Source organism: Anopheles coluzzii, chromosome 3, assembly GCF_943734685.1.
Source record: "Anopheles coluzzii chromosome 3, AcolN3, whole genome shotgun sequence".
Taxonomy (NCBI): Eukaryota; Metazoa; Arthropoda; class Insecta; order Diptera; family Culicidae; genus Anopheles; species Anopheles coluzzii.
In genome coordinates this window covers 51,055,158-51,070,063 of record NC_064671.1, presented here as the reverse complement: position 1 = coordinate 51,070,063, position 14,906 = coordinate 51,055,158, and the positions used below count along the sequence as shown (strand labels likewise).

At 39.2% G+C, this 14,906-nt stretch overlaps 1 protein-coding gene across 3 annotated transcripts in view; it reads left to right on the top strand.

Moving 5' to 3' along the window:
* Positions 1–10,458, top strand: part of LOC120955571 (muscle calcium channel subunit alpha-1-like) — a 109,621-nt gene extending 99,163 nt beyond the window's left edge. For all 3 annotated transcript variants that reach the window (XM_049610047.1, XM_049610049.1, XM_049610050.1), the window contains 3 exons: positions 8,776–9,587; positions 9,777–9,846; positions 9,909–10,458. In XM_049610047.1, the coding sequence (XP_049466004.1) occupies positions 8,776–9,587; positions 9,777–9,846; positions 9,909–10,180 (1,154 nt within the window). In that variant the 3' untranslated portion in view covers positions 10,181–10,458. The remainder of the gene's footprint in view (positions 1–8,775; positions 9,588–9,776; positions 9,847–9,908) is intronic.
* The last annotated feature ends 4,448 nt before the right edge of the window (positions 10,459–14,906 follow it).

Below are 14,906 nucleotides of genomic sequence, written 5' to 3'. Positions count from 1 at the left end.
ATTTTGTGGCAAGATTGTGTGAAGCTATGTGTGAAAATGCCCCTTTATTTGCAATAAAAGTGATAAAATATAAACCAAGTTTGATGTGTTCAAGTTTTTGTTTTGATTCGGGTGCACCAAGTCCGAATGAAGGGAAGCGCACAGCGCGCTACGAAAGAAACGAACGGGAGGGGGTGTCAGTCCAGCGCAGCGCAATTCGCTGGAATCAAGTGGGAGGGGGTACCAGTTCAGCGCTGCGCAAGCCGAAAGAAACGGGAAGGAAGGGGTATGAGGAAAATACGATGAAACAGCGCGAGCGAGCGTTCTTTACAGCGAGAGCGCCTCGTGTATTTTAAAGGCAAGCAAGAGAGCGCATTCTCTCCGTGGTAGCGCTCCATTCGCCATTTTTAATTTCGAGCCCAAAACAACGGACTTTGGATCCGATCTTGGGCCGGGCCCCCACCGCGTGTTTCTACCTACCCCTCGCCTGAAAATTTCGTTCTCTTTGTCTGTCGGGAAATTCTTCAGTGGTTCCAAACTGGGGAGAAATGATTTAGGTAATACAAAATCATTTTCGGTTGTATTGATGAACTTTACGAATGGACGGTTTATATTTATGATTGAATTAGCACAGAAAATTCCGGGGGCTATCTCTTGAGATAGTATTACACTATCCTCATCTATTTTGATTTTATTTATGTATTTTATGCTTTCACATCTAGCTGGGATAATTATTTTATTTCTTTTGTTGTTCGCGATAGGAATAGAAATTCTTTCAAAATTTATCTTAATGTGAAGAAGCCATGATTCATAGTCTATGTGAGAATTATTGTTTTCAAAAAAATCTCTGCCAAGTATGCCATCTACCTGTATTGGGAAATTTTCGTCAACTATATGAAAAGTTTCAGCAATGTTATATCCACCTATTTGTAGAAAACCGTTTGTTGTTCCTATTGTTGTAAACGACCCTTTTCCAATGCCTTGTATGTAGCTTTGTTCGTTAGGGTTGTATGCTTTGTTGTTTTTTATACTGTTAATTTTGATTATTGATATATCTGAACCACTGTCTACCATCAGTGATAGCGCGCTCGTCGACATATCACTCCTAAGTAATACGTAGTTGTCAGTGGTTCCGTTTATGGTGTATACTATTTTGGTGTGGTTTCTAAAAAAATATTCGTGTCATTTTGTTGGTTTGGGGCTTCAACCGGCCTTGATTCTTGTAGGTAAGCGTTGAACTGTGGTCTGTTATTCAGACTCGTACCTCTATAGCCCTGATTTCTTTGGAATCTCTGGCTTTGATACTGGCCGTTGTTTTGGTATTGGTTTCTTTGGGAATTTCCTCGAAAATTTCCGCGATAATTTCCTCGAAAATTTCCTCTATTATTGTTTCCTCTTCCGTTGTATCGGCTGTTATACCTGCCTCTCTGCTGAAAGTTTTGGTTGAAGTATTGTGGCTTTGCGTAGAGCACCTGCGCTGGTGTGTAATTAATCTCATTTTCCTGAAATTTTGTTACTGCTTCGCTTAGCTTCGAGAAGGATCCTGCTTTTAGGATTATTTTTGTTTCATTGTTTCTTGATTTATTTATTAAAGTTTCTATCCCTGCTTTTGTGGCCATTCGATTTGCAGTCTCTACAGGAATGTTTTCGGTGATATATAGGGATCGTAATTGGTTTGTTATTTTGCTAATATTGTCGCAAAGTTCGGCTACGTTCCCTTTTGACTGTATTGATTTAAGGTTGGAAATTAATTGGTCAGTTGTGACCGTAGATACGCAATGTTGCTTGAGTGTTGTTATAATTTCTGAGAGATTTTGGTTATCGTTTACTCTTTGTCTAACCGTACCCGAGAGTCGTGTCTTGACTAAACGCGAAATTATATTTTCTGCCATATTTTTTTGTTCCTGGGTAGCTGATGCAAATTCATCGTTAGTGATAGAATTGAATAGTTCAATTGCGTCGATGAAGGAATGCAGTGTTTCTGGGGACCCATCATACATCGGTATGAGGGTTGTTCCTAATTTAATGTCTACTTTAGCCATTTTGGTATTGATTTTCGCCTTTAATTTTGATGTAAATTTTAATGCATACACAATAGCTGGTAAACTAATTTTATGTGCATATGCTTGTTCTAATTTTGTTGCTATGATTGTATGGATCTCTCCAAAAATATTCCTTGAGCAGTTTAGGAAGAATTTTATTTCCTCGCTTGAAATTGTATGCTCCAAACTAGCCAAATTATCTGTTATATTTTTATAGATTGATTTAGTCTGCTCTAATTTGTTAAGCAGTGTATCCTTTTTATATCTCCTATTTGGGGCCTTTTTTAAATTTCTTAAGACATTATTAAGGTTCTTGATATATAATTCTATTTCTTCTCTTATTACTGATGCTGACATTTCCCAGTCATTTTTTTGATGACGGTTGAGTACGTTTGCGACTCATTTTAGTATTACTTATTATTGATATGTCATTATTACTAACAATATATTATTATATTGTCGTTAACCTGCATATATTACTCTACTGTTATTATACATTTGTTGTTATACTGTATATTAGTGTATATTTGTATTTATATATTTTATAGTAAATATTGTTCACTTACAGTACCTTTATTATGCATCGATGTATTCAGGAATGCTTCTTAGAGTCAGGAAAAATTTTTTTTCGCACTTCCGTTGCAGTCAGGAATGGTTCAAAACTTCCGTTGCAGTCAGGAATGGTTTAGAACTTCCGTTGCAGTCAGGAATGGTTTAAAACTTCCGTTGCAGTCGGGAATGGTTTGAAACTTCCGTTGCAGTCGGGAATTGTTTCATCATATTTGTCACTCATTACAACTTTGACACTTTTCATCACATCACTTTTCGCTTTAAATGTTTAAATGTTTTGCGTACTTGTTCTTAGGTTCACTGCACGTATTGCTTGCCTTCTCATTGCTGCCTTGTACTCTTTCCAGAGTATTATTACGAGCTTAACAACAACGAGTGCAAGTATTAGCCAGAGCTTCCAATCATGCTCTTCGTGATCATGGCTATGTTTTTCAAGCGTGTTAATTACGTTAACTTGGGCATCACCTGTAACGGCGGTGTGCCTGTTATATGACCGACACATTTTAAACGTCAGGGAACCGTTTTCTGACATGATCACTGTTTTTGATTTCATCCCCTTCACAGATAACTATTTTTCACGGTTTTCAACATTGTTTTTCAAGATAACTATTTTTCACAAATTTTCCACATCGAAATAAAAGTTTATCGTCATACTTATTTCTTGGATGATGTCCGTAGTGGCTTCTTCTATATCAAAGTCTGATAAGTACTGTCGCCACCGCTCTTTTTCACTCGCGTCACTAATTTCTTGGATTCTTACCAATATTTCGTTCAATTGGTTCTCCATTTCTGCGCGCGTCATTTTCATTCACTAAGTTTTTACACGTCTTTTTATTCACATCTATATTGTTTTTTTTTGTTTTTAATTATAATCACTATTCTTCCATTGACATGTTCTTAGCGTTACCATTTATCAATTTCACAACACTTGACCACAGTAAATGTGCTCGCACTAGCTGGTGTTGCACTTCTTCTAGTGGCAAGTTATTATCCATGCAGCTTACCAATATTGAGATTGCGGTTTCGTGGAGCTCATCTTTAACCTCCTCTTCGAGCTCAGATTTGTCGATTCTATTCTTTACTATGTGAAGTAATCAATTGATACTTTTGACTAAATCTGACTCGATAGAGTCACTCATTATGTATGGGTTTTTTTTTCGATTATTGAGGGGAGCACATTGCGTACTGTTTCACTGTGTTTCAAACGTAAAGGCCGGGCTACATTGATCGTACTCCGTAGTGTAATTTTTGTGAACGCGTACGCCATCTAGCGGCGGCGGGTTGAAGTTAGAGGCTGGTATAATTTATCTGTCAAAAAACGTTTTGGGTCGAGGAGGCTATAATTTTACCCAATGATGCATATATATTGGAAGATGGGGAAAAATGTTGACCAGCGCTTTGTATGAATGACGATTTGTCCAACAACAACAATTAACGGCCTACTTTGTTGCAATTTATGGATGTTTATCAAAATTTCAAACGGCAAACAGGTAGCCTGGTCGAAAATTGATGGGACACCAAGCATGAATAATTTTGGCACTTAAATTATACCCACATCTAGCTTGCGCTGGTCGCCGCCAGATGCGCTAGTGAATATAAAAATTACACTTGCGAGTACGATCAATGTAGCCCGGCCTTAACACTTTTCACTGTAATCACTGTCTCACTGTTCTACAACATCACGTTTACGTGTACACACTGTCACGGTCGCCATGTAATAACTCGGACCTTTGTGATATTATGCTCAACACTGAACAGAACCTTCTTGTTTGTTTCTTAGTTCATCACTGTCCTAGTTCCGGACACGATGCGTTCTATTTATTAATTTCATTAGTTTCACGTTAGGCGAGATACCTGAAGCCGTTTTGCCAAAGTTGCATTTTGTTGTGGGAACCGAAATTGTCATCGGTTCCCTGTTATTTTGTAAGGTGGCAAAAGGTGGGAACCATTCGATAAAGTCGCGGACACGCGTCTCTTATTGCATACTGCAGCCGCAGTCCGTTTTGGCATTAGCTATTCCGGTACTGGGCAGTGCGTGTGCGTATCGAAATTAGACCTGTCTAGACGGTGTGGAATGTTCGTCACAATTCCAATCCGAAAGGTTAACGTATGCTAGATGGCATAACGTCGAAAGTTCCCACGGTTTAGCATAACTGGAAGTCCGCTTTTCACCTGAAGCATCACATTGATTTCAATTGTTACGCAAGGTCAAGTTCGATTAGTTTACCGCACCAATCGCGAAGTGCTAACTCAGCGCTGCCACCAGGCCTATGACGCGAACCCGTACCGAACCAACAACAATTGTTCCCATCACCACAACACTGTTGTACACAAGGGTTATACGTGTAAACAATTTGCTTGACCGCATGTCCTGAGGGTGAAACAGTGTATTCGAGAAATGTGCCGCAAATTCAGCGTTGCATCCGATGAATTCAGGTATCATCCTTGTTTTCAGATATCATCAACGTTTTGAAGCATCATACCGCAGTCTTGGCATTGGCTAAGACAGATTCGGGAAGGGTTTCCGCGGTCGTGAGATAAAGTGTGACACCCTGTAAGACGTGCACTTGTGTATGTTTGCAATTCGGAGTGAAGGGATCGATGAATGCCGGTTTCGTGTGCGACTTTGATGTACGACCGGGGTTGCCAGAACGGATATATTTCGCAACAGCTGCTAAAACTGCTTTCACAGCCGTGGGACACCCGCTTATTCTACAGGAGATTAAAGGAGGCACTGAGCGGGTTTGCTCCTAAAACCGCGTTGTGCTGGGAAGTGGAATGAAATTTCCTGATAGACGAGCGGGAGGTGAACGAAAGGAGGAAGTGCTACTTTGAAGGACACCTGATTGGAGTAAAGTCAGGAGAGGTTAAAGCATGTGGCAAAACAAGGCAACCACCACAGCAGCAGCACAGCAGTAACACTAGCGACAACAATGCCCTCTCCATCTCTGGATGAGATTGTCAGCGCTATCAAGCAGCTAAAGAGCAACATGTCTGCTGGCAGTGATGCGCTGGCGGCCGACCTCTTAAAGATGGGGCCGGGGAGGCTTACCGTCGAAATGCATCAGCTGGGTGTTATTCACCCAGTCTACAAAGAGGGCGACAGGCTGGATTGCTCGAACTTTCGAGTCATGACAGTCCTTAATGCCGCCTACAAGATTCTGTCCCAGATCCTGTTCTGCAGACTTGACGTCGGAATCGTTCGAATCTCAAAGGGGTCTAAGGCAAAGTGACGAACTCTCCTGTCTACTCTTCAACATCGCCCTGGAAGGTGTCATTCGATGCACGGGGCTAGACAACGACTTCCGTGGCACGATCCTCTACCGGTCTCTCCAATTTTTTGGCTTCGTGGATGACATCGACATCATCGGCAGGACAACAGCGAAGGTGTGTGAGGCGTACACCCGACTCAAACGCGAAGCAGCAAGCATTGGATTGAAAATCAATGCGACGAAGACGAAGTACCTGCTTGCCGGTGACTCAGACCATCTGGGAAGCAGTGTATTAGTTGACAACGACAGTCTCGAGGTAGTAGAGGAGTTCTGTTATCTCGGGACGGTCGTTACTTCGGACAACGACATCAGCAGCGAAATCCGGAGACGCATTTTACAGGGGAATCGTGCATACCATGGACTTCACCGACTGCTGAGATCCAAAAAACTTCGAGCCCGCACGAAGTGTGAGATATTTTGAACATTGATTCGCCCGGTGGTCGTCTAGGAACACGAGTCTCTGAGCGTGTTTGAGCGACGCATCCTCCGGATTATCTTTGGCGGTGTGCTCGAGCATACAGCGTGGAGGAGAAGGATGAACCACGAGCTTGCTGAGCTGTACGGCGAACCGAGCATCCTGACGGTGGCGAAGGCTGGCAGGATATGATGGCTGGGGCATGTTATGAGGATGCCGGACTCATACCCCACCAAGAAGGTGTTCGACAGCGATCCCCAGTTCGGCATAAGACGCAGGGGAGCACAGCGAACTCAATGGCTGGGTCAGATAAAGCGAGACCTGTCGGAGATCGGATGTCTGCATGGATGGGAGGCTGCAACCAGGGACCGAGCATCCTGGAGAATAATTGTTGACCGGGCCATGTCACATCAACGCGATCTATCGTGAGCAGGGCAACAAGAGAGAGATAAAGAGAGGGAAAGAGAAAGAGAGAGAAAAAAGAGAGAGTATGTCTCTAAGCTGAGAGTCCCTAGCAGATTCACCTAATGAAGATTTTACTGTATCGACTGGGTTTGTCTAGACGCTAGAACAAATTTGGCGTCGAATATTATCGAAAAAAGGGTTGCAAATTTCACCTTTTCTTAGATTGTGCTGCTGGCCTAGTTTATCCTCACAAGAAAATCGCCTATGAAGGTGAATTAAGAATCAATAAGTAATCAGTGATTATTGAACTAATGAAGAACTTGTTGATAAATTGTAAAGTAGTAATTGAGTTACTTAACGCTGACGCATAATTGTGAATATTGCGGGTTGAATTTGACGGATTCTGGAAGCGGAGACGTGCCGATTAATATACCCGCCATGGTTCCAAGCCTTGTATGGACTGCATATTGGGGATATGAATAAAATCAAAACAGGATCAACCATATCATTATTAACATATCATGGACATTTTTCACACATTCGTAGAACAAACATGAAGCTTATTTTTGAAGTGATTAAACATATATAATTTTGCTGCTATATGTTAGTTTGTATTTTTCTTGGTTGTTAATTACATGGTTTTACAGTGCAATAAACAATCGTCAAGATGCTTAAAAGAATGCCTGATTTGAAAAACATAATTGTCCACCACTTGTAAATACGTCATCCCGCATTTTGTACACTGTCCGCATGATTAAAATAATAAAACGATATAAGCTATATTTTTTTCGTTCGGTGAGAAGATTTTGCATGTTTTTTGTTTGCTTGTTTGTTTAGTGTATCAAAATAAACCGTGCCGTCGCTGACAGCTATTTAGTTGAAGGCGACAATTATTTAAATCATGTGGAAAGTGTACAAAAGGATGCGTGTGTGTGCGGGATGACGTATTTACTAGTGGTACAAGTGGTATGTTTTTCAAATCAGGCATTCTTTTAAGCATCTTGACGATTGTTAATTGGACTGTAAAACCCTGTAACAACGGGTTATTCGACTTACATGGTGTTGATGAAACAATTCGACATATTGAGTATTGTAATTGATCCTTTTAGAATAATACTAAAATAAAGGTTGCCCTGGTTTCCCCGCATGCTCATTTTACCCCATTGCCCCTACAATTGACTAGCAAGGGTACACCCAATCAAAACTCTCAGCCATGCTGGGTTTCGTCAGTCTTTTCGAGGATAATTCATTCATTCATAGTTTTACAACCAGATTATAATTAGTAATCGTGCTATTTACTCTTACTGTTGTTGGTACTGACACTTTTCTGAACTGCATACATTAAAAAAAATGTTAAAAACACATAAAAACATAACTTAGAAATAAAAAACCACCGGTTTATGCCTTTCTCGTGGAACAGTCGTCAAATAGTATATGCAAACCCGTTATGGATTTAAGCCGCGTGTAGACTGTACCTCCATACGTAGTGAATATTCTACTACGGATAAACAATAGGTATATGAAAGCCAACCTCAATATTGGTACTGGCAGGCCTTGGCCAACTACGGTTGTTGTACCAAAGAAGGAGAAGACAGTAAAACTCACACATGCTTCCAAAGCAGCACAATGAACAAAGTTGCAATGATGCAAAGGATTATCGATGCCTTGATTTTGTATTCATTATAATTGAAATGTTTTCTCTATAGACTAATTCTATAGACTAATTTTGAGTTTGACCTCAGTATCTGAAGGCGGCTGGCCGAAACATCAACCCTACGTGCAGCATAATAATTATGTGCCGCTCTGAAAAGATTTTATAATAGCTAGAAACAAATGGTATGCATACATTTCAATCTGCACCAGCAACGATAAAAAAATAGTTAAATTGCAGATGGCATACATAAACCATCATTCGCTCAATGACCAAACATATTTTTGACAGCTTCCGCGAGCTTCCACATGGTGCACTAGTGTAGATCAAAATTACGCTAGTGAGTACAAAACGTGTATCGAGTTTATCATTTTAGAATTTACACAAAAGCATAGCCTGGATAAATTATTCATCCATTTTCTTTTATTTTCATCCCCTAAGGAGAGGCTTGGCAAGATATCATGCTTGATTGTTCTGCTCGTGAAGAGGTACGCTGCGATGAAAACTCAGAGGATAAGGAATCCAAAGAAGGCTGTGGATCCAACTTTGCCTTCCCTTACTTTATTTCCTTCTATGTACTTTGTTCATTTCTCATCATAAATTTGTTCGTGGCCGTTATCATGGATAACTTTGACTATTTGACACGAGACTGGTCCATTCTTGGACCCCATCATCTGGATGAGTTTGTGCGCCTGTGGAGCGAGTACGATCCTGACGCGAAGGGTCGTATCAAGCATCTGGACGTAGTGACCCTGCTACGTAAAATCTCGCCACCGCTTGGTTTTGGCAAGCTGTGCCCACACCGAGTAGCCTGTAAGCGTCTTGTCTCGATGAATATGCCGCTAAACAGTGATGGTACGGTGTTATTCAATGCAACACTGTTTGCGGTAGTGCGCACCTCGTTAAAAATCAAAACTGAGGGGAACATCGATGAAGCCAATCTTGAGCTGAGACACATTATTAAACAAATATGGAAACGAACGAGCAATAAACTGCTGGATCAAGTAGTACCCCCACCTGGCATAGATGATGAGGTAACAGTGGGTAAATTCTATGCAACATATTTAATACAGGACTACTTCAGGAGGTTTAAAAAACGAAAAAACTATGACCGTAATTCTGAACCGGCTTCACACATGACTTTACTAGCCGGATTACGAATACTGCATAAAAAAGGGCCTAAACTGAAGCGTAAGATTTCCGGCACACTTCATGAAAGTGCATCTTCTATAAACCCAGAGCCAACACATCGGGTAGGTGTATTTATATGGTGCTTGTAATTTTTGTTATTTTTAAGTTTATTTCTACATGCTTTATACACTTTATTATAATTTTATTTGTTTTTACTACAATTTAACATTTAAAGTGGTTTTGCGAATCACCATTAGAGAACGGATTGCTTTACAAAATTGATTTTTACCTTTTTTTTCATTTTACTTTAGCGTAATCACAAGCTCTTTGGAATTAATTGGCCCACGTCATACACGATAAGGAAACCCTACTTTAATAAAGGTAATAAAAACAATCATTCAGCATACCGATATCTGATACGATTTTTTTATAATTTCAAATAGCTAATACTATTAATTCGACCCAAGAACATTGCCCTCCGGTTCGGACGACAAGAACTTATGCTACACTGAACAAAGGATTCCGCGATGTCAATAAAACTCTAATGTACGGTTTTAGAATGATGCATGATCACGATCAGTTCAAAGAAACTTTCACCAGTGATATTGAAATTGAAACCAATGATAGTGATAGAGCACTAAAACCACTTTGTTTTGGCGAAATATATTCAAAACAGACTAGCCGGGTTGTAAATGCAGCAGAAAATGAAACATAATCTTTAGTACTGATTCAGTCTTTCTCCGAGTTACGCCAGTTCGAGTTAGGTTAATTTTTATTTGTGACAGTTCATATGTCTAACCAGTACAATTTTCTCCATCTCTTATCAAATGAAAATAATTAGCATATTTTCTTCAAAAGTGTTACGTCACTAAAAAGACATACATGACCGAATTTTCTACACCAATTGCATTGAATAAGTAATTAATTACACAAATGAACTAAATTCAATCAAAAATCATTCTTAATAAAGTATATTTTGGCTGTAAAACTTAACATTCGACTTATGTGAATATCCGAGCTACACAAATGCCTCCGGAACGCATTACTCGCGCGACCCTGCGTTCTAGCACCAATCGAACACGGCATCGAACATGAAAAATCGAACATGTCGAACATAATTGGAACATAATTTCTCATGTTCGATGTTGTGTCCGATTAGTGCTAAAGCGTTGGGCAAGGGGGATTAAAAATATCAGGTGGTGGAATCTATAGCATTTTACAATTCGTCACTTGACGTAAGGTCCCCAGGATTCAAACGTTGTTTACATTTTTTTTTAATTTGATAATACAGTCTGTTCCCGAGTTACGCTGTTCTCGACCTACGCGGATTCGGAAATACGCGGGAAATAATTTTCTTCAAGAATTGTCCAATGCAGAGTAAATTGCATTTTTGTACTAGATGTAATCCACTTAAAAGTAAAAAATATCACAATGTTCTTCAAAAATCGCATCAAATTAGGTATGTGTAAACTGAACGAGAATCGCACCGTTCGAACAGTTCGGTAAAGTGAACGAACGAACGAGATTCTTAAAAAAAAAGAACGACCAGGACCTTTGGAAGAAACTGACTACACCGTACGCGTTCGAACGTTCCGTTCAGTGTCCGACGGCACACATAAATGTGGCAATGAAACGTTCAAAATCGTATTGCTTTCTCGCTCTTTCTCGCACCGTGCGAACGGGTCGTCAGAGATCAAAATGTACTCTGTTGGTGTTGAAATCGCACCCATACAGCTCAATTCCTCGAACGCCGTAGAATTTGTCCAGCTGTGTTCGATACGTGTGCTGTTGGTGTGGAAATCGTATCTATACGACTGAATTCATCGAACGCGTTCGAACTGGCTCATTTGTGTTCGATCTGTGTTCTGTTGGTGTGGAAATTATACCTATGCAATTCAATAGATCGAGCCCGTTCAAATGGATTCGTCATTGTTCGCAAATGAACTGAACTGAATTGATTGTGCTCATCATGTTGATCTATATTTAAGTAGTTTTTTTATAGAATCCTTGAGTGTGTATAAGGCATAGGGTACAATATATGCTCGAGATATTTTTGCTCGTATTAGTTTTTTACATGCTAGTTTTTGGTCGGTTTTGCGATAACTTGTGTTGACCAGACAGCAGATGGGCCGAGTGTTTAATATTTTTAAATTATTAATTTTAACCGCAGAATGAGTACTTCTTTAGCTACAGTATGCGTCTATGGTGGGTAAATGAAAAAGATAACGAGCGTTCTTTGTGAATAAAAACTCAATGAAAAAAAGAACGAAAGTATCGTCGTTCACGTTCAGTTCTTTTTGGTGAGCGAACTAGTTCGTTCTCGTTTCTCGGGAACGCAGAAACCGCATAACTCGGGAACAGACCGGGAATCGAATTGAATGGAGTAGTGGTTCTACCCAAAGCGCTATAGGTGATAATCATATAATTGATATCATTGATATGTACCTGTTAAAACAAATCAACAATGTGAGAAATCAAACTGGACGAATATTAGATCTTGTATTAGCTGATGACAACTTAGCAAATCTTATGACCGTTAAACAATCTAACTCTACAACATATTTATTACCTGCTGATAAATGTTTTTAAAGCCAACTATACTGCACTTAACACTGAAATAGCAAATACGAATTGGAACTTTCTATATGGTGAAGGAATCACAATCGACGACGCAGTCTTAAAATTCAACGAAACATTAACAAATGTCATAAGTAAAACAGTTCCTCAAAAAAATAAACCACGCAAACCACCCTGGGGTAATCGCCTTCTAGCAGACATGAAAAGGCGAAGTAAAACAGCGTTACGAAACTTTGAGCGTCATAACACAGTTACAAACCGAGAACAACGTCGTATTGCGTCGAGAAGATACCGTGCATACAACAGAATGCTTCTTGAAAATTATATTACTCGTGTCCAAAACAACCTTCGTAGAAATCCAAGAGCATTTTGGTCATATATAGACTCAAAACGAAATAACAGACAAAGTATTACAGAACTGTCATACAATGGTACCACTGCATCTTTAGAAAGTGACATTTGTGAGTTGTTTGCTTCTCGGTTTCGTGATATATTCAGTCCTCGCATTATTGATCAAGAAAAAATTAACGAAGCCACTTGTAACACTCCTGCTGACATGTTAGAGATGCCATTCATTGAAATAAATTGCAAAATGGTAGAAGCTGCAGTGATGGGTCCAGATGGGATTCCATCTGTTGTACTAAAGCAATGTGTCATCACCTTATTGCCGTATATGACACAATTATTCCGGATCTCATTCTCTTCCGGAACGGTCCCGAGGATCTGGAAAACTTCCTGGATGACGCCCCTGTTCAAAAAAGGCGATCCGAACCTTGCAGAGAGCTACAGAGGAATTACGTCAATGTGTTCATGTGCTAAAGTGTGTGAAATAATTTTTCATGAGATCCTGCTGAAAGCATCTCGGCATTATATCTGCAACGAACAACATGGATTCATGCCGAAGCGTTCAACATCCACAAATTTGGTAAAATTTGTCTCGGATTGTTTGAGTGGCCTGGATATTGGCCTACAAACAGACTGTGTGTACACAGATCTGAAAGCAGCTTTCGACAGCATATCACACGATATGCTGCTCGCAAAACTAAAAAAACTAGGACTAACCGAGAGTACTCTCACTTGGCTTCAATCTTATTTAATAGACCGACTATATTGTGTAAAATTTGGACAAGTTGTATCAAATCCGTTTTACTTTACATCAGGTGTGCCTCAGGGCAGTAATCTTGGACCGCTACTTTTTCTGCTAAATATATTAATGATGTGAGTTTTGTCCTGCGTGATGTGAAATTTTTAATGTATGCCGACAACATTAAGTTATACTCGTTTTCCAAAGACACTAATACCCTCCAAATGGCTCTGGACTTATTCGATAAGTGGTGTAAGCGTAATATGTTATGTCTGTGTATTGAAAAATGTGTCGTTGTGTCCTTTACTCGTGCACGTCTACCAGTCTCACATAGCTATAGGATAAACGGACAGCTTCTTCAGAAGAAAAGTGAAATACGTGACCTAGGTGTTCTACTTGACACAAAACTGACTTTTAAAACGCATTATGAAGATATCATCAAGAGAGCAAACAGAACTTTAGGTTTATTGTTTAAAATGACGAGGGAATTCAACGATCCAGTGAGTGTGAAAACTTTGTACTGTGCATTAGTTAGGCCTATATTGGAGTACTGCTCAATTGTTTGGTGTCCATCTGTAGAAGTTTGGAAAGAGAGAATGGAAAGAATCCAACGCAAATTCACACGTTTTGCGATACGGCGACTTCAGTGGAGTGATAGTAACACTTTGCCACCATACCATTCGCGTCGTTTACTGCTAGGATTAGAGACTCTCACTGATAGAAGAATAAATGCGCAAACCTTGTTCATTGCTGACCTACTTTGTGGAAATATTGACTGTTCGGAAATATTGGAACAAATTAATTTAAATGCAAACAGGCCAACCACCAGAAATCGACAATTATTAAGAACTAATTTTAGAAATACGCAGTACGGATCTAATGAACCCATTACGGTAATGATGCGCGAATTTAATGCACTTGCAGGACATTTTGATTTTAATGAAACGACACGACAATTTAGAGAGCGAATACGATTTGGATAACATTTAGTCTTTACCTATTACTATTATTATTATTACTAAAGCTTGTGTAACCATTATAAGGTGGACTCGCAACTAATAAATACAATACAATACAATACAATACAATACAATACAATAATTTATCTACCACATTTTTTCGATTAAAATAACTTTTAAAATATATATTGAGCTTTGCGAGTTCACTTGAATCTATGTTTAACATTGAAACAAATATTTAAGTTAGTTATTTCGTGTTATTTCGTGAATTTTTTGAATAATTCATTGTGTTTTCGACATGTTTGAGGACAAAAACTAAGAAATCATTCATATTTCCTATTTTAACATTTATTACTCATTATCTACGAGACACATGAACAATTTAAGTGAGATTACATTTCTTACTCACATGATTTTAAATTTCGTGACTAGACAAATCATCAAAACTTTTTTTTTATTAAATCTCATTTTTTCGATAAATTCAATAGAAACACAAAAAAGCACGTAGTAACCAAAAAATCTGTTCTATTTGTGTGCGGAAACCAATGGTTAAAAGTTTTAAAATGACGTAAAGTCCCTCAACTATGGCGACCCCTGAAAGGCCCTTTTCCACCACCTGATATTTTTAATCCACCTTGAGCGCTGGGTAACTCGGGGAAAGACTACAAGGGAAGTCAGGGTTGATTCGACACTGTGGTTAAGATCGACACCTTGCCGTTTTAGTAGTTATACAACTTTTAACAACTTTTACCAACACATTATTTATACATTTCATAGATCATTTCATTGATCAGAACCCTGTTAACTGTCATAAAAACAAT